This window comes from Primulina eburnea, chromosome 4 (assembly GCF_022965805.1).
Source record: "Primulina eburnea isolate SZY01 chromosome 4, ASM2296580v1, whole genome shotgun sequence".
NCBI classification, from domain to species: Eukaryota; Viridiplantae; Streptophyta; class Magnoliopsida; order Lamiales; family Gesneriaceae; genus Primulina; species Primulina eburnea.
Genome location: NC_133104.1, coordinates 43,537,737 through 43,561,612, shown reverse-complemented (window position 1 = coordinate 43,561,612; position 23,876 = coordinate 43,537,737). Strand labels below are relative to the sequence as shown.

General features: G+C 35.8%; 2 protein-coding genes across 3 annotated transcripts; one reads left to right on the top strand and one right to left on the bottom strand.

Moving 5' to 3' along the window:
- Positions 1 to 1,943: 1,943 nt before the first annotated feature.
- LOC140829327 (uncharacterized) lies at positions 1,944 to 9,169 on the top strand. 2 transcript variants are annotated; one of them, XM_073192431.1, is made up of 18 exons: positions 1,944 to 2,380; positions 2,446 to 2,562; positions 3,587 to 3,669; positions 3,774 to 3,858; positions 3,948 to 4,034; positions 4,240 to 4,301; positions 4,412 to 4,593; positions 4,692 to 4,752; positions 5,109 to 5,286; positions 6,357 to 6,395; positions 6,497 to 6,558; positions 6,688 to 6,724; positions 7,292 to 7,341; positions 7,436 to 7,505; positions 7,914 to 7,989; positions 8,075 to 8,154; positions 8,237 to 8,305; positions 9,066 to 9,169. In XM_073192431.1, the coding sequence occupies exons 1-18, from the start codon at positions 2,300 to 2,302 to the stop codon at positions 9,123 to 9,125; spliced, it is 1,479 nt and encodes a 492-aa protein (XP_073048532.1). In that variant the 5' UTR covers positions 1,944 to 2,299; the 3' UTR covers positions 9,126 to 9,169. The 2 variants fall into 2 exon arrangements, with proteins under 2 accessions (XP_073048532.1, XP_073048533.1); XM_073192432.1 differs by having other exon boundaries at positions 1,946 to 2,380; positions 2,458 to 2,562.
- An 875-nt stretch (positions 9,170 to 10,044) lies between these two features.
- LOC140829325 (formin-like protein 20) lies at positions 10,045 to 22,591 on the bottom strand. Its single transcript, XM_073192429.1, has 17 exons — positions 21,993 to 22,591; positions 21,100 to 21,800; positions 20,799 to 21,020; positions 18,657 to 20,722; positions 18,226 to 18,355; positions 17,194 to 17,265; positions 16,207 to 16,305; positions 16,087 to 16,128; positions 15,664 to 15,744; positions 15,536 to 15,586; positions 15,376 to 15,457; positions 14,739 to 14,833; positions 12,515 to 12,586; positions 11,906 to 12,022; positions 11,173 to 11,241; positions 11,009 to 11,075; positions 10,045 to 10,938 (listed from the first exon to the last, which is right to left on the bottom strand). The coding sequence occupies exons 1-17, from the start codon at positions 22,063 to 22,065 to the stop codon at positions 10,784 to 10,786; spliced, it is 4,194 nt and encodes a 1,397-aa protein (XP_073048530.1). The 5' UTR covers positions 22,066 to 22,591; the 3' UTR covers positions 10,045 to 10,783.
- Between the last annotated feature and the right edge of the window lie 1,285 nt (positions 22,592 to 23,876).

Sequence of the window (23,876 nt, the reverse complement as noted above, 5' to 3'; positions counted from 1 at the left end):
TTACATCTAATGAGGAAAAGTTTGGTTATGCAGATGGATCCTCTTGCTCTAATTTTATTACTATTATTCTTGATAACAATGCTCTTTGTTTGGTGGAGTGAGTCGTTGGATCATGTAATATAAATGATGATGATCGGAGGGCTAAAATTTCATTGGAGGAGAAACACTCCAGTAGGATAGAAAAATCAAACACTCAAGCTGTAGGAAAGAAAAATCGGGTTCGGTGGCGTCTGTCCTATAAATCTTGATGTATTTTCAGTTTCTATCACTGATGGAAATAACAAATGCATTTTTCACAAAATGGAATGCAGTTTGGGCTTAGTATCTATTTTCCGTCTTCAAAATTTGGCTGCATACCGGAGATTTAATTAATATCTCAAAGAGCTTATTTTATTTTCCACGAGTTAACCAGCATATCATTAAATTAATTTTTCAAAATTTGCATCAATTTAATGTGCAATATCTATTCAATCGGCAATTGTTTTTTCATGGAATCCAACTACTTATATTACAAACATTCCAATCGACAGCTATTGAACTGACTAATAATTCTCATATACATATATACTTATATGTAAAATTTAAACATTTGAATTCCAAGTCAAAAAAAAAATCTTAAAAGGAACATTTGACATTTTCGGTTGTTGTACTAAAACGAATTTTAAAATTTCAAATCGGCAATTAAAAATTAATAATCTTAAAGGAAACATTTGACATTTTCTAATGCGGCTATTATATTCCACAATTTTGGCTTAGAAATAATATACGTGAAAGATGCTTGAGGCACTAAATTAAACTAAACATCTTCCATTGATCAATATTTTATACTATAATATAATTGATGCACGGGCACCCCATAGAGGACAGACGAATAATTTAGCTACTTAAGTTCTATAAAACTCAATGTGTTATTTATATATATCGATGACAAAAACTTGTGCGAGACGGTCTCATGAGTCGTATTTTGTAAGACAGATATCTTATTTGGGTCATCCATGCAAAATTATTACTTTTTATTGAATATCGATAAAGTTGACCCGTCTCACAGATTAAGATCCGTAAAACGGTCTCTGATGAGACCCACTCTAAAATTAATTGTCTAAGCGTGTGTTTGGTTGAATGGATTAAATAAGGATAGATTAATAGTCGAATTTTTATCGTTAAAATTTTAAGATGTTTTAATAATCATTTTGACCCGGTTTAAGATCCAATTTTATTAATCAAATAGTTATCCATAAAATTGGATCTTAAACGGGTCAAAATGATTATTAAAACAACTTAAAATTTTAAGTTGAAATATTTGACTATTAATCTATCTTTATTAATTAATTAAACCAAACACGCCCTAATAGTATCGATTAGCAAGAAGATGTTTTTGTAAGGAGGTGGTGGTTGTGTTATCTGTTCCGGACGAGGATTTCATCGACTAATTTGGCCGGCTTGTTGGTTGTTATGCAAACAATCGTAAACTAACTCACGCACACTTAGATTTATATATTCCAACTCTCATCAATAACAATATTACGAATAAAAACAAAAAATTCGGACAAATATTATTTATTAAATGACACGAAACATTAACACTTTTATTGATTGTGTTCAATTTACATCATTCAAGCCACTTGAATAAAATACGAAAAACGATTAACAGAGCAAAAAAAAAAAAATTATCCCACAAAACTAAACTCAAGCTCGTAATAATTAAATAAATCAGCAGTTTTTGAATTTAATAATATTTATTCTTATTGAAAAAGAGTAAATCATCGGCAAGTTTTTAAAGAAAATGTCGTTTCTGGGTTCATAGAATAAAAAATGTGGCCTTTTGTTTATTGAGAACGAAAGCTCTTCGAAAATGCCAAAAAAAAAAAAAAAAAAAAAAAAAATTAAGAATCATAACATACGTACGTGTATATACGTACATACATATATGTTTGTATGCATAATGTATGTATTTATACATGTGGAGAGAGAAAGTGGAAGAAGTAAGGAGGGGGGGTGGAGAGGAGAGAGGAACACGTAGACGAATAGAGTCCAAGTATGTGACGAAGGATGCAGGAACAAACACGATGCTGCTGCCTCTCGCCCATGGCTTAACGACGACGTTTCTTCTCTTCCCATTCGTCCCAAAGGCTTATTATTATTTTTTATTATTATTATTGTAGCTATCCACTTTCAGCCTCGATGAATGGATAGTCCAACCGCACTCTTACTTCATCATATTGCCTGAAATTTCTTTTCCAATTATTTATTTCTTTTTTTTTTTTGGGGGCCCTTTCGTGTCGTTTTTTTTTTTGCTGGAATGTCGAGTGGCGGTGGCGGTTCATCTTCTGCTTCCGGTTTCAGTTTGGAAGGGATAGATGATGTCCGGGATTTTCCATGGGTGAGTCTTATATCCTTTTGCTTGTGTGAATGTATTGACTTTACAGTAATTTATGGTGGGGTCAGATGTTTGTGCAGGTGAATGAAGGAGAAGGACCATCAATGTCATGGGAGAGGTACAGTCATCTCAATGATCTCATGCACGCTGGGAACAAGGCTTTTCGAGAGAATCGATTGGATCAGGTTAGTTTCTCTGGGCCCTTCGGTTTTTTCCCATTTTTGGAGAGGTCGGTGTGGAGTACTTGTGTTCATCCAAGATACAGGTGGTGTGACATCACTGAAATCAATTAGTATTTGTGTTGGAGTGAACTGTGGTTTGTTAGGCTGGTGTCATATGTTTTTGTTCAAATCTAAACATCTATTTCAGGGAGTAGTACTAGTTTTTGTTTCCATATTTTATCAGCTATGATTAAGATGTGTTCCCAACTTCACTGAATTTGGAGGAAGTCAAAATTACTTTTTTCCTGGAAAAATACGGATGCGAAACACATTTCAACCTTATGGATGGCTATTTCTGTTACGGAGAGTGTATATTGATTATATTCATGGGAGTGTTTGTGCTAATCAGCATTGATATCGCATCCTCTTGTGACCGAATAACAGATGAAACGAGCTATTTATTTGATGGTAGTGTGCAATGTGCATGTCTCATAGTTTATTATTCAAATTTGAATCATCATTCTTGAGTCCTTTTTCGCTTTTCTAGCGAAGCTGTACAAGACGAGCTATGTGCAAATAGTTTATTAAAAGTATAAATTTATTTGATATGTATGCCCGTGGAGCTTGCATTTAATTCATTTTGTCGAATTGTATTTGTTAAAATACGTCACTAGATATATATGCCTGTGATGTTCATGCTTGTAGTGCATTTGGTAAGCCACAACAAAGCCGATGATTTAGCTTACAATCCCAAATGCCAATGCAATTGATATAACACGGCAAAGTTGAACTATTCATGAGAATGCATAACCAATAATGCTCGGATTTACTATTTTTTATATTTTGAATGAGAGAAAAACAAATCCAGGTTAATGCGTGTGATATATGCTTATAGAAGTACTTGTATACCTTGTTAAATACTGCTAATTTCGTCAGACTTCGAAATGAGATTCCTGGCGAGCATTTGGTTTGATATTCTTTTAAATGAAAAAAATCCTTGCATTGCACATTTTTTTCAGTGTTTGCTAATTGATTGTGTTTTTATCAGGCTATTGAGTTTTACTCGAGAGCTAACAACATTAAACCTGATGATCCTGTTATTCTTGGGAACCGATGTGCTGCATATCTTCGGTAAATATCACCTAAACATTGTTATTCCTGTTAACTGAACTTCACTGCTAGTTAATAAGGATAGTTTCCTGTCGCAAGGTTTTCTAACCTTTAGTTCCTTACAGGATTTGTCATTTCCTTAAACATAGGCCTCCATCTGCTTCTGAATATAGACCATTAAGTGGGTTGGACCCAACAACTCATGCTGGGGTATTCCCATAATTTAATCTTATTCCCACATGTCCTGCCTGAATGTTTTCAAAATTTTAGATCTCAAATTATCATGTGCTTGGTTTCAGCTTGCCCTCAAGGATGCTGATAAGATGATGAGTCTGCATCTTAATTTAGTGACATCCTACATTCTCAAGGCAAATGCACTCATCCTGGTGAGCGTGCCACTTTGTGCACTATGTTGGATTGAAATGACTGAACATAATATTCCTGGAGGATTTCTTTAGTCATTTCTTTATGAATTATACTCAACCGGTCTCATTTATTAGTTTTCTACATTGCATCATGTCTATCTTTATTTGATTGTAGTTGACTTCTTTTCATGGTATTCCATCTTTGTATATGTGATGTTACGGCCAGTTGGAAAGGTATGAGCTAGCTCGGGATGTCATATATTCTGGCCTTCAAATTGATCCTCATAGGTAATATTTTTCTTAAAAATTGAATCAGAATTAAATTTCTTGTTGAACATTTTGAAAACTTGGTTCGAAACAAAAAAAAATTGCAATGAATCAAATATTTCATCATGTAGCAATCCTCTTCTGAATTTGGAGAGATCAACAGCCAATACATTATTGAGGAGAAGCCATGTAAAGCCACAGCGTACTGATGATTATGACTGCACTGTTTGCTTGAAGTTACTGTATGAACCTGTTACAACTCCCTGTGGACACTCTTTTTGTCGTTCTTGCCTGTTTCAATCCATGGACAGAGGTAAATTTACTGATTATTTCTTCCTTGATTTCTGCTCTCTAATTCAAATTTATTTGTCAATAATCCCCATTTTACTCATTTTTGGCTAAAAATTTCAGGCAACCGATGCCCACTCTGCCGCACAGTTTTGTTTATAAGTCCCAGAACATGTGCAGTCAGGTTTATTCTCATATCTTTACATGGTGACAATTTTATCCACTCTGGCAAATAGACATACTCGTCATATGATTACTGTTAGTGATACATTTCTCTTCTCAAAACAACCAAGAATTTTCTTGCTGTATTTTTATTAAAAAAATTGCTAAGTTTCACGAGCGAGACTTTCATTTGGTGATTTCCATTTAAGGTTTGTAGGTGGCCTTCCTTGTTTACAGTCGTTTTATATGCTTTTAGATGTTTTTGCGAAGATGAGTAATGGAAAATGTTAATCTTATACTGAGATTATCACTGTAGCAAATAATAGATTTCAATGCACATGGAAAAAATAATTCAACAGTTAACTGGTTAATTTTCAGTGTCACATTGAACAACGTCATACAAAAGAACTTTCCCGAAGAATATGCTGAAAGGAGGTTGGAACATGACAGTCTGACAAACCCTGGTGTTGATTTACTGCCTCTTTTTGTCATGGACGTTATCCTACCGTGCCAAAAGTTTCAACTTAACATATTTGAACCTCGTTACAGACTTATGGTAAGTTGACCAGTGTAGTTTATTTTCTGTGGTAAATTATTCCTTAACAGATTGAAGATAGTGGAAAATCTGGAGCGTGAGTTCAAGTCTTGGAGATTTTACATGTACAAATTTTTCATAAGCTTGGCCTTACCAAAATTGTGGTGCTACAGACATCAGATAATATTTCTTCTTTTTAACTGTAATGTGCTCATTGAATTTTGTATGACACATGCTCATAGTCCCCCAATGCAAGCCACTCTGAGACCTACATTTTACTGATATGATTGATTTACATGTATATTTTATTAATCAATGTAAAAGGTAGATGATAATCATATATTGGTACAAAAATAGTAAACAAAATATGGCAGTCGTAACTGTTTCGTATAGAAATAGCTCTATTATTATTATTTTGTACACAAGGCTGCAATGGATGAGGCACAACTGTTTCAAAGTTTCTCACTGGAAAAAATTCTCAAAAAGATAAGAAAATACCTCATATTTGAAGTGCTAGATGACCTTTGCGGTCGATGGTACGTTTATGTGTTTGCTTTATTATTATCTTTTTCTTTTGTTACAATTCCTATGGGCATAACTTATGCAATCATCAAATGCTAATAGAAATGAGTTGACATGTGATTGGCAGTATCTTTATTATTTTCATACGCAGAATCCTTGACTGCAAAATGGAAGTTGGAACTTGAATATATTTATTTAGCTTTTGTTGGCATGCCACTACTTGGATTAGAACATTAATTTTCTACTTGCTGAATCCGAAAGATTTTGATTCTGTCAATTTTAGAGAGTATTTGTTTGACCTCATAACCACTCTACCCTGTGAACATCCCTCTCTCTGGCTACTAAAGGTATTGGACATAAAGGGCAAGATAATCACATTTGTCCCCTGTTCACAGAGTGTTTGTGATCTAAGATCCCATAAAAAAAATTTCTGATAAGTTCCTGGTTGGATCTTTTTAGGTTAGACATTTGATCTACTTATTGTATTATGGACTCGGTTTAGTCATTATTTTTATGTTGTTTACCATGACTGGCTGATTTGAACTTTGAACCTAATTGTTTTGAAAAAGGTGAGGAGGATAATGGAAGGAAGTCGCAGGATGGGAATGGTAATTAATTACACTAAAATCGTCTATTGTTTTATTTGACGGAGTGATTCTTGGTTGTGATTTCCTTACTTCTATTTGTGGCAAATTGTTTGTTGATGTAGGTCATTACAGACTCAAGTACAGGTTTGATAGCTGATTATGCATGTGAGGTGGAGATTACAGAGTAAGTGATTGGTGTATGTTGAATGCTACTACTTTGATGGGTGCTTGATGGAACACAATATATACTTTATGGATTGGTTTTACTGACTTCAGGCACATAGATGACGATCATGTTTCCTTCTTAATGCAGTTGTGAGCCACTCCCAGACGGGCGTTTCTTTTTAGAGGTAAATTATTATCTTTTTAAGCGTATGAATTTTGTTGTGTTGCTTGTTTACTATGATTTCGACTTAGGCAGCGAATTAATAATAAATCTTATCGTAATTTTGACCTTATCTACTTTTCGTTTCACGTGCTTGGGACTCTACTTTGTCATCATTTGGATTTGATTGTTGTTTATTATGGACTTTGTCAATCTTCAAACAATACGAGTCTTTGAACAACAGTCGTACCAGATCTTGTAACTAAGATGTTTTAGTTCAATCAGCACATGGACCATTATTGATCTTCCACCATATTATTTAGCCATTGTCGACTGGAGCTTTGACTTGTAAGCCAATGTGAAGACTAAAATCCATGAATTTTAATTTTAAAGCCAATCCCATAAGCTACTTTGAAATTTAGTCTTGCATTAGAAACATCTCTGGGTCCGTGAAGATTTAATATGTTTCTGTTGAGATTAATGTTGATCTAGGAAAAACAGTAAATGGTCCCTTGAATATGTGTTGGGTTCAAGGATAAAGTATGTGGGAAAAATCACGGCCTCATCTCTTTTAAGTGACTATTGGGTGCAGGTCGAAAGTCGTAGGAGATGCCGGATTGTAAGATGTTGGGATCAAGATGGGTAAGCTTTTGTTTTCTGTCTGGTGCCTGAATTGCGGATATGTTCAGGAGCAATGACGCTGATTTGTTACCTCAATTTATCTTTGTACATGAAGGTACCGTGTTTCTGAGGTTGAATGGGTGCAGGATACTATGCCGCCGGAGGGAACAGCGGAGAGAGATTCTGTAAGTGCTACATTTTAAATAAGAGATTATGATGTTCAGTGAACATGTCTTTCTGGCTTCTCCGTAGTGAAAAATACCATGAAGTTCTGAAGTCGGGGAGTTCGGTTAATGTCTTGTTGTACTAGATTGATATCACTAAATATTGGAGTTTCTTTCCATGTATAAGTTATTCAGAAAAGCGCAGAGAGTACGAGGGAAAAATGGCATCAGTATGCCATATATTATTAATTGACTATCCAATGTCTCATTGTTCTTCTGATCGAACCATCTTACTCTTTTTCGAGATCATTGTATCTTGTGTTTAGAAATTATGATTAAAGCTTTGCTTGCATATCATATATGAAGTACCCCTAAAAAGCCTTACCTTGGATATTGTTTTGCCGTTTGACTCATTTTCAATTCTTATAGTATCTGGAGCTGACACAAAATGCTGCAGTGTTTGCACGCCAGTGGATGAAGGATGCACAAGATGCGGCTCAGGGAGGTCATTATCAGCCCAATCTCTCTCATTTCTAAAAGGATACTTTTCCCAATTCTTGCAGATTTCTTAATGAACTGTTTACTTACAGATAGAATAAGGCTTGCAGAGCTTTTTAAAGCTGAAGGATTAATGCCCTCAACACAAGATCCTGAGCGCTTTAGTTTTTGGGTATTAATACGTATTAGTGTGTATTCTTTTTCATCATGATTTGACATTTGTAGCTTGTTGCTGATGCATTCCATGAATGTAGCTGGCGACTTTAACAAATCGGAGACCTTCAGAAAGATTGGAGCTCCTTCGTATAAGAGATACAAAGGAGGTAATGCTCCTTGGTGTTTTCGATATCTGTGATAGTATCATCCTCTTTTGCTTGTGGCAGGTTGCCTGCAAGTGGATCTGGAAATTGTTGATGACTTATCTTCCACAATTTGTACTGTGTGGACATTTTGTCATAACTGGGTGGTCTTAAAGTAAAATAGCTAGGAAATTTGCACTAGTGTTGTTCCCTCACATTCGTGCTCAAACATTACAAGAGATTTGCATCTCAAATGTGCAAATAATTGCAAATGACTCGAGTCAGCTTTCTAACTTTTTGAGTGTGTACTCGAATATTATTTTATATGTATCCTAAAGTGTAAAATACTCATGCTAGGTTCAAGCATGTTTGCTCAAACATGTTTAAAAGTGTTTCACGCCTAATTTCGAGTTTGTATTATTTTGGTCTACAGAAGATTAAATGAGCTCCAGAGCTCGTATTATAATCCAAGCATCTGTTGAAAAAAGCTTGGTAATTAAGTTCTAATCATAAAGTTGGGTTGGGATTCATTTAATCTTGACATAATTGCTTTTTTAGGTTAAAATATTTTGAAGCTGGTACAAAAAAAAATCAAGTTTGAGTTCGAAGATGAAAATATTAGTATTTGGTTTGATTCTGTTCATTTGTACCATGGTGAGGCACTGGAAAGTGCAACAGCCACCAGCTCTTTCTTGTGGAACTAAGCCATGCAAAAAGTTAATATGTGTGTGTTTGTTGTAGCATGCACTGGGCAGCTTTCCTAATTTTTCGAGTCTTGGTGCAGAGAATTAGGCGAGGACTTCTGTATATGAAGGCAGAAGAGCAAGGATGTCGGTTGCAATAGAAGACATCTAAGAATTCATGTGTTATTTGTCGTTCTTTGACAATTCATCAACATGCCTTTGTTCATTTTCAGGCTAGTCGTATTCTTTGTCGTATATTATACAAATGGATCTTCCCATTCCAAATTTTGAAGAATAAGTAGAATTACGTGCATACGAGAATTTATCTCAAATTCTCATTGTAAATAACAGATGAAACCAGATTCAGTATATAGTGAACAGTAAATACTGTCGATTAATTAAAGTTTTGGTGATTTAACTATTGAATAAAGTCTTCTGTGTCTGAATGGTTAAAAATTCACGAACACTAAGAGGGAGGAAAACATTTTAAAAATTCCCGTGAGGAAAAAGATCCCAGTGGGAACCCAAGACGGAAAAAGGTCTTCGAGGGAGCTCAAGATCGTGATAGTCTATGATCGTTATATTTTTAGTTTATCAGGAGTTTCTGAGCGTTTGAAATGTATTGAGCCTCTGAGCGTTTGAAATGTATTGAGCCGTTTCTGAGTGTCATCAAGTTTGTGGTAGTATCATTTTAAGCTTGTTTGGTGATTTTCAAAATTTTAGTTATCATCCTTCATAGTTGTGGTAATCATTGAAACTCTAAATCAAATTGGTCCTTTTTCGAAATGAGAAATATATTTGTGTGTATTATCCCTCGTAATCTGTTGAAAGAGGACGATTTTATTTGGAAACAAATAATTTAGTAAAATAATGAACAGGAAAAATGCTTATTTGGTGGACCTGTGTAAGTTAATTTCAATATTTATATATTTATGTTGGTCATGACCATCTCGCTCAACAAATGAGGTGCAGCAATTTTTTTGTTAATTACAACCTCGAGAGTTCTCTTCTTTTTTTCGTGTGATCGAACTAATTTCTCGTTCTCAAATGAAAGATGTTTACCACTTCAACTAAATGATGTATAAATGAGAATTCATGCCATTACAAAACCGGAGCCCCATATTCCAAATATAGACATAGCCTAATCTCAACTATACAGAGCCTATTTTCTATCCTATATCTAATCTGAACTTATTTACAGGTTTACAACAATCTTATCTTGACCACTAAGTACAAGTAACAAAACTTTTATGATTCAACAAGATTGGGTACAATTGTACACGTATGTTGGTACATTTCTGGAATCTACTCAACTCCAGTCCAATCCTCACAAACAGATCAGACTAATGGAGGATATATATGGAGATAACGACTCTGCTTTCAAGGAAGCCCATATTATCAGTTTCTCTCAATACAGATTGTATGGGACCATACATACCACTGGTGACTCATTTTTTAAAAGATCCCAGCCCCAGGAACAGTAGATACTTATCAGAGATTTAAGATTGAGAAGATTACCAAATCCTGTGCCAACTTACAATAGCTGTACTGCGTGAGATACTTTAAAGTCACCGATACAGAATTTCAGTTAGTTATTGCTGCCATGCCTTGAGAGCACCCTCTCACTCCATTTTTCTGGGTCCCATGAAACCAAATAATTTGGAAGTGAAGGCTCATAGGCGATCCATGCCACAGTATTTGGCATTTAAGGCACATGGCCGATCCATGCAGCAGTATCTGTGGGTCAAAAGACTGTACCCAACATGTACTCAGTGCTGATGGTTGAGGAGGAAACACTTCAAAAATATTAAAGCAAGTTTTAGTGCTTCGTGCCTTTTGGTGTCAAATTTATTCCCTTTGGATTCTCCATTTCAGCCTCCTTTTGGGCTTTTTTCTTCTCCAGTTCATCCTGTTTACAGTTTTCTTCGTGAGCTTTTCGAAACAACCTCACAAAATTTAATAGAGTCGCTGGAACTGCATATATGATCAAACACTGACTTAGCAATCTGCAAACAAGCCAAAAAAATATATGCGGTAATATCACCTTGCTCAAATGGACAACGGGCAGGATCTTCGCCAAAATACAAGGCCAGTGCATCGGCATTTCTTCCCTGCCCAAAAAGAGTGATGAACGATTTCATTACCAGGAACAATCTGATGCTATCATGATTTTTCTCATATAGATTCATTTTAATACAGCAAGTTTACCGCAACAGAATACAGGTTTGTTACCGAGGACACTTCTATCTCCGCTATATAGACAAACTCCTTCAATGTCTGCATGCAAGGAACTTCATTAGATATCAACTGAATGTCTAATATCATAATATAATTTATCCAACCATTTCTAATACGAATTAACATATTAAGACAAAAAAATTATCCAATTATTTCTACCCAATTTCTATACGTAGAAACAAAATTAAACATATATTGTATTTTCCCAAAACTTTCACAAAAAATAGTTCCCAAAACTCTTTCCCGGAACACTCAAAATGAAACAATATGTTATGTTAGACTCTCAGCAATATTTTTGACTCCTGAATTCACTCTAAGTTTGATTTCAGAATGCAACTGTTCGATTGGTATCACTGCTATTGATGCATGCGCCTGATGCTCTTCATACATTGATATCAAATAAGTGAGGCTAACATTATAACGATTTTTGGCCTGACAAAAATTACATTTTTTAATCTCTCTGTCCTTTTATAATTACAATATTAGCTCACTTTCAATCAATTTTTTTTGTTAGACTCATTTTGTTTCTTTTGATAACTGCCACCACACCCAAACGTTTTGAAGGATTATGTGACTGAAAAAAAAAGCTATTTATCTGAAAATAAAATGCAATGGATCATACATATGAATCTCATGTTCCTGTACACTAGCATATTGCGATGCACCAGCACTTATGAAATGACAAGTGCAATACCATACTTACCTTGTGAAAATTTTCAGATACAGGACCATCATTCTCTGAAGCAAGCAATTCTTGCTTCACCTTTTCTAAACCCTTGATAATTGCTTGCATTTCTTCTGCCAAAGATTTCAATTGAATCTGCCAAAAAAGCCAAAGAATTGAAACAAAAGGAAAAATTTCTAATTAACTTATTTCCAAAAAACTGATGAAAAATTTTCATCCCCAAAAGATCGCCCAACTAGTTTCTTTTCATATAAAAATCCAATATCTAAAAATGTAATATTCAGTCCAAAATTATGATATCTAATTTATTTTAAGGATGGACTTATTTTGAAAAAGAAAATACTGCACGTAAACATTTTAGTAAGTCCATGTTTCCAAAAGAAAAAATCTTTCATTTATTAAATGCAATTTTCTTGTACAAAAATAATAATAATTAAGATTTCATTTTTTTTGGAAGCTAATCAAGTAATTTTTCTCAAAGAAATTCAAGAAATTTAGAAAAACTTGCCAAATTCTGGCCATCGTGATTTATGATGTGATCAATTGAATGAGATTTAGTTATTGAAATTTCTTTCTAAAAAATCTCCAGGTTGGGAGATTTTAGTAATTCACCCTAAAAATACAAACCTTCGAGGCAGCTTCCAGGCTGACAAGATCTTCATGGAAGTCTAAAAGAGAAGGAGACGTAGAGGCAAGCACCTGAGAACCAAAAGCAAGACGGAATCAACGACAGACCAGCAGACTAACTATAGAATTCCTCTTCTAAGCATCATCCAAGCATTTATCGTGAGGACCGGTGCATTGCCTCTTATCTCGTCCATCTCAAGTAGGTCAATAAGAAAAGAGTTCTCACAAGCACTGAAGTGCTATATAGCCACATTTTATAGTTAACATTCATAGATGCAGTTCACAACAAATAGAAAATGTTGTATCCTAAAGATTAAGTCCGTTAAAGTTAATAACCAATGCTGATAAAATTTTAAGTGAATTCTTCATTTTTTTTCAAACATCTATGCATTGCCATGATTGCCTTTCATGTGAACATTGTTTTTACAAAAATAAATGCTGATGGAGATGAAAATGATCCAGGAAGAAAAATATGTGTCTTCATATTGCGTGTGCACACAATATAAGGTGAAACAAATAAAAGGATAAAGCATGTAATGATTTGTCCTCTGCTTTAGGATCATCATCATAGCACATTCTCGCTAGTTGCGGAGTTGAATACATCGGTATTAATTCTACAAACTAAGCGATTTTCCTATATGTCATATCTTAAACCAATATCTAAGATATCATTTTTAACCATTTTTATCCAAATTTTCAACAAGTCTACCCTTCCTTCTATTCCTTCCATAAACCTGTCATCTAATATATGTCAAATTGAGACCGTGTTTGGTCTCCTCTTCACATGACCAAACTATGTTAAAAGTTTTTCCCTAATCTTATCCTCTAAGGAGGTTACACCTAAATAGCTCATAATCATTTCATTCCTAATTTTATCCTTGTGCATTTTGTCACACACTCATTTTAACACATGCATCTCTGTTACCGCAATTTTATGCATATGTAGCCTTGTAGTGGCCCAACACTTCAAGGGATAAAGCATGGCTAATCAAACAATAGGCTTATAACATTTTTCTTTCAATATCGCATGCATCATTCTGTTGCATAAGACTCCTGATGTCATGCTTCATTTCATCCACTCTGCTTTAATCCAATGGTCTATATCCTTTATAATGTTCCAACTATTTTGGATAACAGATCCTAAATATTGAAAAGTTTCGCACTCTGAGACTTCTCCTGGGACTTTTCGACCTTCAATCTTAATCGAGCTACTCATTCGTCTAGATTCATGACCAAATTTACAAGCAAATATTTCGTTTTTTAGCGACTAATTCTAAAACATTACTCTCAAAAGCTTCACGTCATCTATCTAATATTTTATTTACACCTTCTTTAGTTTCGTCTATCTGGACAATATCATCTGCAAACAACATACATCAATGTGCCTATCCTGAATATGTCCCGTTAGCTCATCTATAACCAAAGGAAAGAGGAAAAAGCTTAAAGCCGATTCTTTAGGATAAGGTACAAATATAAGATCTATCGCAGTACAAAACAGCAAAAAAACGAATAACAATGATTAACTTCCTAATAATAGGTGCTTTCAAGTACGACACGATACTATATGCATATCGGTGTTGGAAAAACTCGAGATTGTCAAAAATACCACCTATACAGAGAGGGTACAAAGAGATAGTTGCAAAAGCAAAAGTTAAAATTTTGGAGAAGAAAAGTTAAATCAGGCATGTGAGGGTTCTCCAAACTCATATCCTTTTACGGGGATTTCCAGGTCACAGTGGCCGGATATTCAGCATCAACCTGCCTTAGTTATGTATAGAGGTATTCATAAAATATTATTAACTCCTGATGAAATAAACGTAACAGTAGATTGACGAGAAGCATTATCCTTCACTTGCTCAAGGAACTACGATATGCCACTCTGAGAATAAAGATATAGACACTATGTCATCAGGTATCATCATCTTTTTCTATCACCCCGGCCATTTAACTGACAACACTTATCTGAGATCTGGCAACAATAACTATACTGACATGCTGGATTTCAAAACATCCAATACCAAAAATCATATTCTTTTTTGAGGGAAGTATGTTGATTCATTCAGTATAAGCCAAAAACTTAACATTTCATTATTGTTTCGAACTCTGTTCGCAGTTCCAAGAAAAATAACCGTCTGCTATAAAAATTTGAATGAAATAAAATCTATTTGGAAGATCAGTTGCCGAAAGTTAAAACAAAAAGGACAAAAATATTGTGATCCAGTACCTTGCAAAGATAATGCATGAGTGTCATCTTGTTGTTTGTTGCTCGTGTCTCAGCGAGTTTCAGAAGGCTGTCCAATTTGAATCCTATAGCAGATCCTGGATGAGGAAAATTTTTATTAGAAGCAGTGTTACACTTGCCACTGCTTTCAGCTGCAAACAAAGTCAAACTCCATCTTTACAATTAATAAGAAATTACAGCCAAAAGAACTATCTAAAAGGTGAACAAGAAGATGTCAACATTACAGAGGGCTTTGCTATGGGAGAGGCCGGGCATGTTAGACGACAATACGATTGGTAAAGATGAACCCAAAAGATGCAAGTGCAGGATACGTGATGTATCATATAATATGTATGCATTCGTACTTGTGGAGGTCTATTCAGGGTTGTAAGAAAAGTAAAAGAGTACTTTCTAGCGCACTAGGGCATACATGAAGAGAGGGTGCATGAGGATAAAGGTACTCTGGTTGTTCATTTGTCAATATGCACTCCACTGATATATCCTTATTTCTAACAAAGAAATTGACCATCTGAATGACAATAAGAGTGATGAATTGAATACAAGTAATTGGCAAATTAAACCGTCCACTAATAATGCTGTTAAATTATTATTTCACACCATAGGATAAATAGATCCTTACCTCTGGCAGTTCCTTGATTCAGTGTATTTCCGAGGTATAAAATTTTCTTAAGAATTTCTTTCAGTTTAATAGACATCCGAACCTAAAGTATGAGAAGAAAGTAAGATTAGTTCAGCAGCTAATAAATGCCAAAGGAAGACCATTATAATTTCTAACAAACCTCTTCACAAGCAGAGTTTACAATGTTCAAACTTTTTTTGAAATCTGAAACCTGCGACAAGCAGTCAACTTAGGCAACTTGAGTCAGATTAGTAATTATTTTTTTAAAAAATTATATATCAATCTCACCTGAGAATTAAATTGAATCTTGAATAGAAAGACTCTTAATTTAGATTCAACTCGTGGTACCTTCATCAGCTCCAAGAAAAACTAAAACATGGAAATGGAATTAAGAACATCCAACTATGCACGAACTTTAGAAATCACAACTCAAGAAAATAACTCATTTTTATAGAGAATAGGAAATAGAAACAAGAAACATAAACAAAATTTACAAGCGCCACATCTGCCAAACAAATTAGGTCTCTTGTTAAAAGAGGTAACATTTATTGTTCCAGTAATAAACAAGGAGATTAGATGACACCTATATCAGAAATGCAAATATTTCATCAATATTAAACTTTTAAGTGTGTAACGAGGAAACCTATATTAACATTGCAAGAACATACATATTATTGGTAAAAGTTGTTCTTTTGGATCCAGTTCACTGACCTGTTCACACTTCCCCAAGTTCTCCATGTCACCTGTATATCCCTAAAAATTATAAAAACCAAATTAATGGCGAGTAAAGAGGACATTAATTGCTTAATGCATGAGCAAAGAAAGCTTTACCTTGAGAAGCTCCATCTCTTCCTTTGTTGGACAGAACTTTATGAGATTTTCCACTTGATCGGCATCTAAAATTGATTCATCCATCGCAAGAGCTGCAGCCTGTAAAAAACACCATCCTCTCTTTTACAGGAAAAGAAGGTGGAAAATGTTTTCACAGTTGCAGAAGCAGCAGAGGTTTTACTCGCAGGACTTCTTTCAATTTTCAATTCCATCATAGTTTTCATTTCACTAATTTTCAATCAGCTTTTATTCTTTTGTCTGTGTCAAAAGACATGGTCGTGAAATTTTGTGCTTACAAAATCTAAGGAAATTACTAAAAGAGCCGAAAAACTGTAACTTGTCTTGATTAGGTGTTTGAGTACTAAGTAGTGAAGGTTGGACGGGTTTGGTTTTATAATGCAGCCGAAAACCAGCCCAACAAACATTAAAATCATATTTTACTCGAATTGGAGTGATTTGTGATTGTTTTTTTTCTCTTAATTTATCATTCTCTAAAACATAAATTAAATGTGAGATGATTTAGAACTTACATTTGATTCAATATATTCCATTCATGATCAAATTCTATGAGTTTATACATTATAACATAATTTAAGTACTTTACTCCATAGCGATAAAAACAATTACGTAATAAAACACAATATAATTGGTCGTGCAGCATCTGTAGCCATTTGTCAGGATTAATAATTGTTTCAAATGGAGATCTCTAACAACTGGAAACAACAAAATTCAATAGACTATTGTGAATCAAAATTGCCACGATAAGGTGAGTAAAGTAGAAAATTTAATAGTGGAAACAACACAATAATGTTGGCATTAATAAATGTTTCAAATGGAGATCTCTTAAAATCGGTAGGAACAAAAGGCAAACAGAAAAAATTGTAAGATAAGCTAGGTCAAGCATACGTTACACCATTGAAGGATTTAAAATCTCCATTTCAGATCAGGAGAGTAAAACACAGTAGAGATGCACCAACTTACACTTACCATCATGTCAGGAAGTGGCATTTTCACCTTCGTGAGCATAATTTCAGTGTTGTTTGCCCTCCTTAGGTCAATCTACCAAGGAGATTATTTAGAATTAACTAAAGACGGGAAAACTTCATAAAAGCACAAATTGAGTCCCCTGCATAACACGTGGACCACCCCAGCTAATAGAGAGACAGCCCAAAAAGGGGGGAAAATGAACTCTGTAGAGATTCACATAAAAAGAAAACCATCTAAACATATAAATTAGCATAAAAAATATACAACCCTACCATTCTTTGAAAGCACACATAGTCATCATTCTGAAGTTGGATTACTAAGCGGTCAATATCAGACAAAGTAGAAGGATACACGCCAAAGCAGTGCCATCGTGACAGAAACATATATGACTTTCGTATTTTGTGCTGTATGATGCATTCTTCAACAATTGTAAGTCCATTAAAGTTAAAAAGGTTCTCGCTTTTTTTAAAAAAATGACACTCGTTACTCAAACAACTATTGTTGTGATCTATAAGGTGATTTGAATATTCTAGAGCTTATCACTCAAATTCAAATTCTATACTTGCTACTAGAATGCAGTAGAAGTGGTTCGATTTCTTTGGTCGCTAGAGGATAGACCATTTCCGATCAAAGTTGGGCCTGCAGATGATACTAAAAATGGCACATTCCCTGAAATGGTTCTAGCTTAGAAAGAAAAAAATTATGGAAATGTATCATCTGTCGATAAAAGGTCTCCTCGAGAGGTACCCTCAATGGCAGATTCTGAATTCCAGACAGTCATAAACACTCATGGTTACTAGATCACAACAAGTATTTGGTTTTCCAAGTCCATGATGCCAAACTTGAAAGAAATTAACATATTAAGATGATCTCAATCTATTAATGCCATTTTACTTATCATCTACCAGATGATTTCAGGAATTTAGAAGAAATGCATTTTGGCCTATTCTTGAGATCCAACGAATTAAATTATTCAATGAATCACCCTCAAACAAATTCAGCAAAAGAGATAATATATTCAAACAACTTTACCAGATGGACTTTGTCAAGTTTAGATCCAACAGATTTTCGACGTCCTCCAGATTGGCCTCCTGCATTATCTGACTTTGGGACAGTGGTGGAGAAAAGAGTCTCAAGTTCAGACACATCGAATTCTGATGTACTAGGAATAGAAAGCAATGCATTAGTAATTTAAGAGAATGAAGAAGTAATACACAGAATAACCAATGAAGGTTAAAAAAAAATTAAAGACTCAAAACCCGGTGAATAGACTTGTGTTTATGTCTGAGTAATGCTGCTTTTACATGAGCTTAACTCCTTGCCATTTGGGGTTGGGGTGGGGGCGCAAAAATGCAAAATAGATACTGGAAACTATAAGAACGGAACAAAGCATATGATAAAGAAATACATGCAGTTTGGCAATTCTAACCCACAAAAGTGTATCAGTAGAGAAAGAATAATACACTTGAGGCTCCCCATGCCGCTGGAATTCTTCCCATAAGCTTCCTTGTAGCACCCTCGTTACCTTACTCCAATGAAGTGGCTTTAAGGTGGATCTTCGAGGTGTTGTGACAGTTGACAATCCGAGAGGACGTCCTCTCCCCGCGGTTATTCCATTTCCATCTGTTGCAGGTCCTTTGGCACCAAATAGTGGAGGCGGAGGAGGTGCACTGCCTGGATATCTAGGAGGCCCTGGAGGTATTGGTGGCCCAGGAACATGACCTCCAGGAAGATGTGGTGCCGCTGGTGCTCCTGGAACGGGCGGAGATGGTGGAGCTCCGCCAGTCATAGGAGGAGTAGGGGGAGGCGGTGACGGGGACCCATACAAAGGAGGAGGCGGTGGCGGAGCTCCAGGTACGGGAGGAGTAGGCGACAATGGAGCTCCACGTATAGGAGGTGGCGGTGGAGGTGGCATTCCATGCATTGGAGGCAGCAAAGGACGTAGTGCACTAAATTCAGAGGATGGTTGACGCAGTGAACCGCGAGGAGGAGCAGGTGGTGGTGGTGGTGGTGGAGCGCAAGGCAAGATGGATATAGGTGGTGTCGATGGAGTGACATGTGAGAAAAATGGAGAGCCTTGGCTGGGGGGTGGTGGAGCTGGAGGAGGGTTACCCTGCATAGAAAGCAAATGTGGAGGGGGAACAGAGTAAGGTATTCCCGTACTGTGAGAGATTTGTTTAGGTGGTCTGCGAGTAAGTGGCGGTGGCGGCGGTGGTGGCGGCCGAGGAACATTCTGTATGGTGGAATTGTAGGGAGGTGGTGGTGGTGGTGGTGGTGGAGGAGGAGGAGGAGGAGGAGGAGGAGGAGGAAGCAGGGAAAGATTGCAGTTGATAGTTTTTCTTAAGCTTGTGGTAGTAGAAATTGTTGAAGGTGGAAGTGGGTGCGGAAGTGAGGGCGATGAAGGAGATTCTGAAGAAGAAAAACTTACGGTGCTTTTAGATGAAAATAGAGAAGGGTGAGGAGGTGAAGTAAAAGATACATGATTGGATGGCAGGACTAGAGTTGAAGACGATGGGTTTTCTACTTCTTGTGCAATTGTCATAGGAGGCAAAGAAGATTTATATACCAAACAAGAAGGAGAGGGAGGAGGTGGGGGAATAAGAGATGAAGGTGGTTGAACAGCTAGACTAAGTTCTAGGGCCTCATGTTTCACCAGGGGTGATGAAGGCAAAGTTCGGAAAGAAGCTTTTCGAGACGGTGACAAATCTGATGAGGTTGGACTACGGTACCTTCCCCGGCCTGATCCAGTTCTATCACCGGTTACCGAAGTTTCAGAAGATGCAGTCACAGCCTGCAGCTTAGCTTTTCCACAAGGAGGGGAATCCTTGCCAGGAGCTAAATCAGGTGGCGCACTGTTGTGCCTTAAATACGGATAATATACATGCATTGAATTAGTGTAAGAACCCTTATTCGAAGGTATCCACCTGGATACCGCGGTTGGCTTGGCCTGTCTTGTCATAGAGCCCTGTGACTCTTGCTGCTTAGACTTTTTACTGGTACCAACTGAATCTGCAGAAGGTTTTAATGAGGAACATGGCTGCTTCTTGGGTATGGCTGAGAGCCCCTTATCAGACATATCCTTAATGCTATCAGAAGCAAACTTCTGTAGTGAACCTCGCTTTTCCATGCTCTTCGCTGAAGGGAAAACATTATCAGCTATAACAGGCCTAGACATTGATTGAGCATGGTAGTCGTGCAAAGTGTTTTCTTGTGAAGATTTAACACTAGAATCAAACTTGTGGTCTGGTCTATAACTACCTTCATTGGAAGCACAGTCTTGAAATGCATGATGGTCCAAATTATCCTTGCGAGCAGCAACCTCATGATGACTCCTACCATTCTGAGCACTAGGCTGAACTGTCTGATTATTAGACTCACCCTTCACATCATGTCCATCGACTACATTACTGAAGATCTCTTCTGCCTCAAAAAATTCATCTGGCGAAGCACTCTCTGTTTCATTTCCATCTTCATTTGCAGACTCTGCGGCAACAATAGGTGGAACAGAATCTGCATCTGAAAAGAGTGCCTGACAGAGAGAAAAACGCATCCAGTTCTTAAACTCCAGGATTTAAGAAACAATGCATCATAACACAAAACCTTACCTCGACTCTAAAATCCTTAGAAAATTGATCCCTGGAATCCCAAAGAACATCGATTTCATCACGAGTCAGCATCAAAACATTTGACCTGATGAATGCTGTGTGAAACATTACTCTAAAAATCATTTCCTCCCTTACTTGATCATTGCCCAAATGGATGCACTCAACAACAACGTCTCCTTGAACACGACAATGAATATCTATTTTCACCAGTTCGCATTCTTCCTGCATTCAGTAATAAGAATTGCTGAAAAGATCCAATAAAATCACTGTAATCAATGTAAATTTTTTATTCATTGTATACCATTCGATAGAGACTAATATGCTTTTTCCTTTTGGAAGTTGAAAACAAAAGTTTTGAACTTCTACTGGATGTTTTCGAAAAAGGATCCTGACCGTAAATACGGACTACTGGTCGACATCCTTTCCCACCATTATACAGAGGAAGGACTCTAAGTATTATACAATCCAAAGCCAAAGGAGTATCTGGAGGAGGCCAGTCTAAATTTCTTCTGGAAATGTACTGTAGAAATCTGAGTTGAGATGGCTGTGAATTTAAAGAGGACATAAGATGAAGAAGTTCCCTAGGTGCTTGCTTATATACCATTTCAAGTGTCTTCTGTTCACCCATGTACTGTTTTCTATACAGAAGCAGGCCAGCAAGCATAAATGCAAGGACAGGCCACCCTCCCCGTTCACAGTGCATCAAAAGCACATTTTGTTGGCCTTCAAGTGATAACCAACTCTCACTTGACCGCAAGAAATGGTGGATCATCTCTAGTGGTAAAAGTGGACAACCCTCGTACTGCCGAGGATAATCCATGACAGTCATATCGTACTGAGATAATACATCAGATATTTGGCTCCTCCGTTCACCCTCTTTGAAATTGAAAACCATGAAAGCAGCATCAGGGTAGTTGTCCTGTAGCTGGGATACAATCCCGTTCATATATGCTCTGTACTCATCTTCATCCAGAACATCAGTGGAGAAGCAACAATCAAACACTGCATTATGAAACAAATAAAGATTGTATCAACATATTGAATAATCCAAAACCCTTGGTAGCTCACTAAAATTAATTCCTCTGCAATACACAATAAGTTCCATGTAACTCAAACATCACATTGTTCCAACATATTTGACAACGCCAAACATCCTGAAGCCGTAAATGAGTAGGACAAGTAAGTCAAACATACCGTAGACCCTCTCGGAGATCTCGAGAAGCCGATCAGGGGGCTTCTTATAGAATAATCGTCTAAACAGCGCCATCTAATGGCGCTGTTTACCCCCTAATCGGATCCAAAACCCTGATTTCCAATCCAATCTCCAAACTTCCTCCTTAAATCTGACCTTCTTAACTAAATATCTCCACAATTCAACGATTACCGCCACAATGCGATTGTGAATTCAATAAATAAGCAGTGGTACAACCAAATGCCAAGCAAAAATCCTCAAATCCATCAGGGGTTTTTCACATCACAAAAATCGAACAATAAATCTAGCACATTCTTGCAGAATCGACAGAAAACCAAAGAACCAAGAAACAGAAATAAGTGGCAATGGCAGTAGTTAAAAGGTAACTCTTTTTTTTTTGGGCAATTGAGGCGAAATTAAACGAGATAATTGCTACTTTGAATTGAGATCGAGGATAATTTGTATTAAGACAAGAAGAAACGAAATTCAGCAGCCATGTGGTCGTTAGCTGCAAGCAGTTACAGAAGAAGACAGAAGAGAAACCGGGATCACATAGGGTCGACAGAGAGAGACCCGATCCGGATAAGTTGAAAGTGTGACCCGGATTTTGTCTATTTCTTCTTTGTTATTATTATTATTATTATTATTATTATTATTATTATTATTATTATTTTGCTTCTTTTTTGGTTTGTTTTGTGTTGTTTAAAAGCGCGATTTGACGTTGGTGGGGAATTTTTTTTATATAAAAACAAAAATATTGAGAATTTACTGTAATCTATTTTGTTTTTTGGGTGTATTTTGTTTTACATTTGAGAAATCAACGTAATAAATTAATCAAATAAACTATGTCGAACAAATCTTGCAGACTCAAACCCAAAAGATAGAGTGACCTCTTGCTTTATATTGTCATCCACTTTCTAAAATTGCAAGTACTAGTTATCATTCGAAAGTTGCATGTAATAATTACATTAATCATGTCTTTGTCTCAATTCTGTCTGTCATTGAAGAGACGTAATGACCCACAGATTTACCAAATTTAATACAGATAATCTTATGTGCATAATGTTAGGATCAGTTTGACATTTTAAACTGTTTCAAAGCAATCGATTAAATTAATCTTGATATAAATTAATCAGTCGAATAATTTTACATAAACAACGTGGAAAAATAATTAGAGTCGACGTAAAAGAATATTTTGAGAAAATGATATCAATATAGCTTAAATAATTAATCAATATCTATTTGTTTCCTGATTTGCATCCAATTTCGGATGGTTAGAATGCCATCATATGTAAAAAGAAATGTCGAATTTCCTTGAAAAATAGTGATTTAAAGCCCCTATATAAAATATAGTTATGGAAAATCAATTTTCATGTTTCATCGACATTTGGAGTCTGGTCTACTCACTCCACATTCATTGCATTCATTACGTGTTGGATATTGACATATTAATTATTGGAGATACGTGTGTGGTGATGTCAATTTCTTTTGGATATATAATAATTTTATATATATATATATATATATATATATATATATATATATATATATATATATATATATATATATTGCAATTTCTTTTAGAAACAAAAATTTGTAATTAGACTGAGAATTTCATGGAAATTAATACTTTAAAACACTCTTCCAATGAGGTCAATAAACATAGGCTCAAATTCAAACATCAAAATTATAAAAACAACAAAAAAATTCATGTGCGACGATGTCTTTGTTACTAGAATTGATATAATATTTTATTTGTTATGTTACATCAGAATGTGTTGTCATGAATGTTTTAGCAAGTGTCGTTTTTAATGTGCGCGTTAGATTTCATGTAATGTGAATGGTTGTTGCAAAGTAACTATTGATGTTGTTCATCTACATCTTTA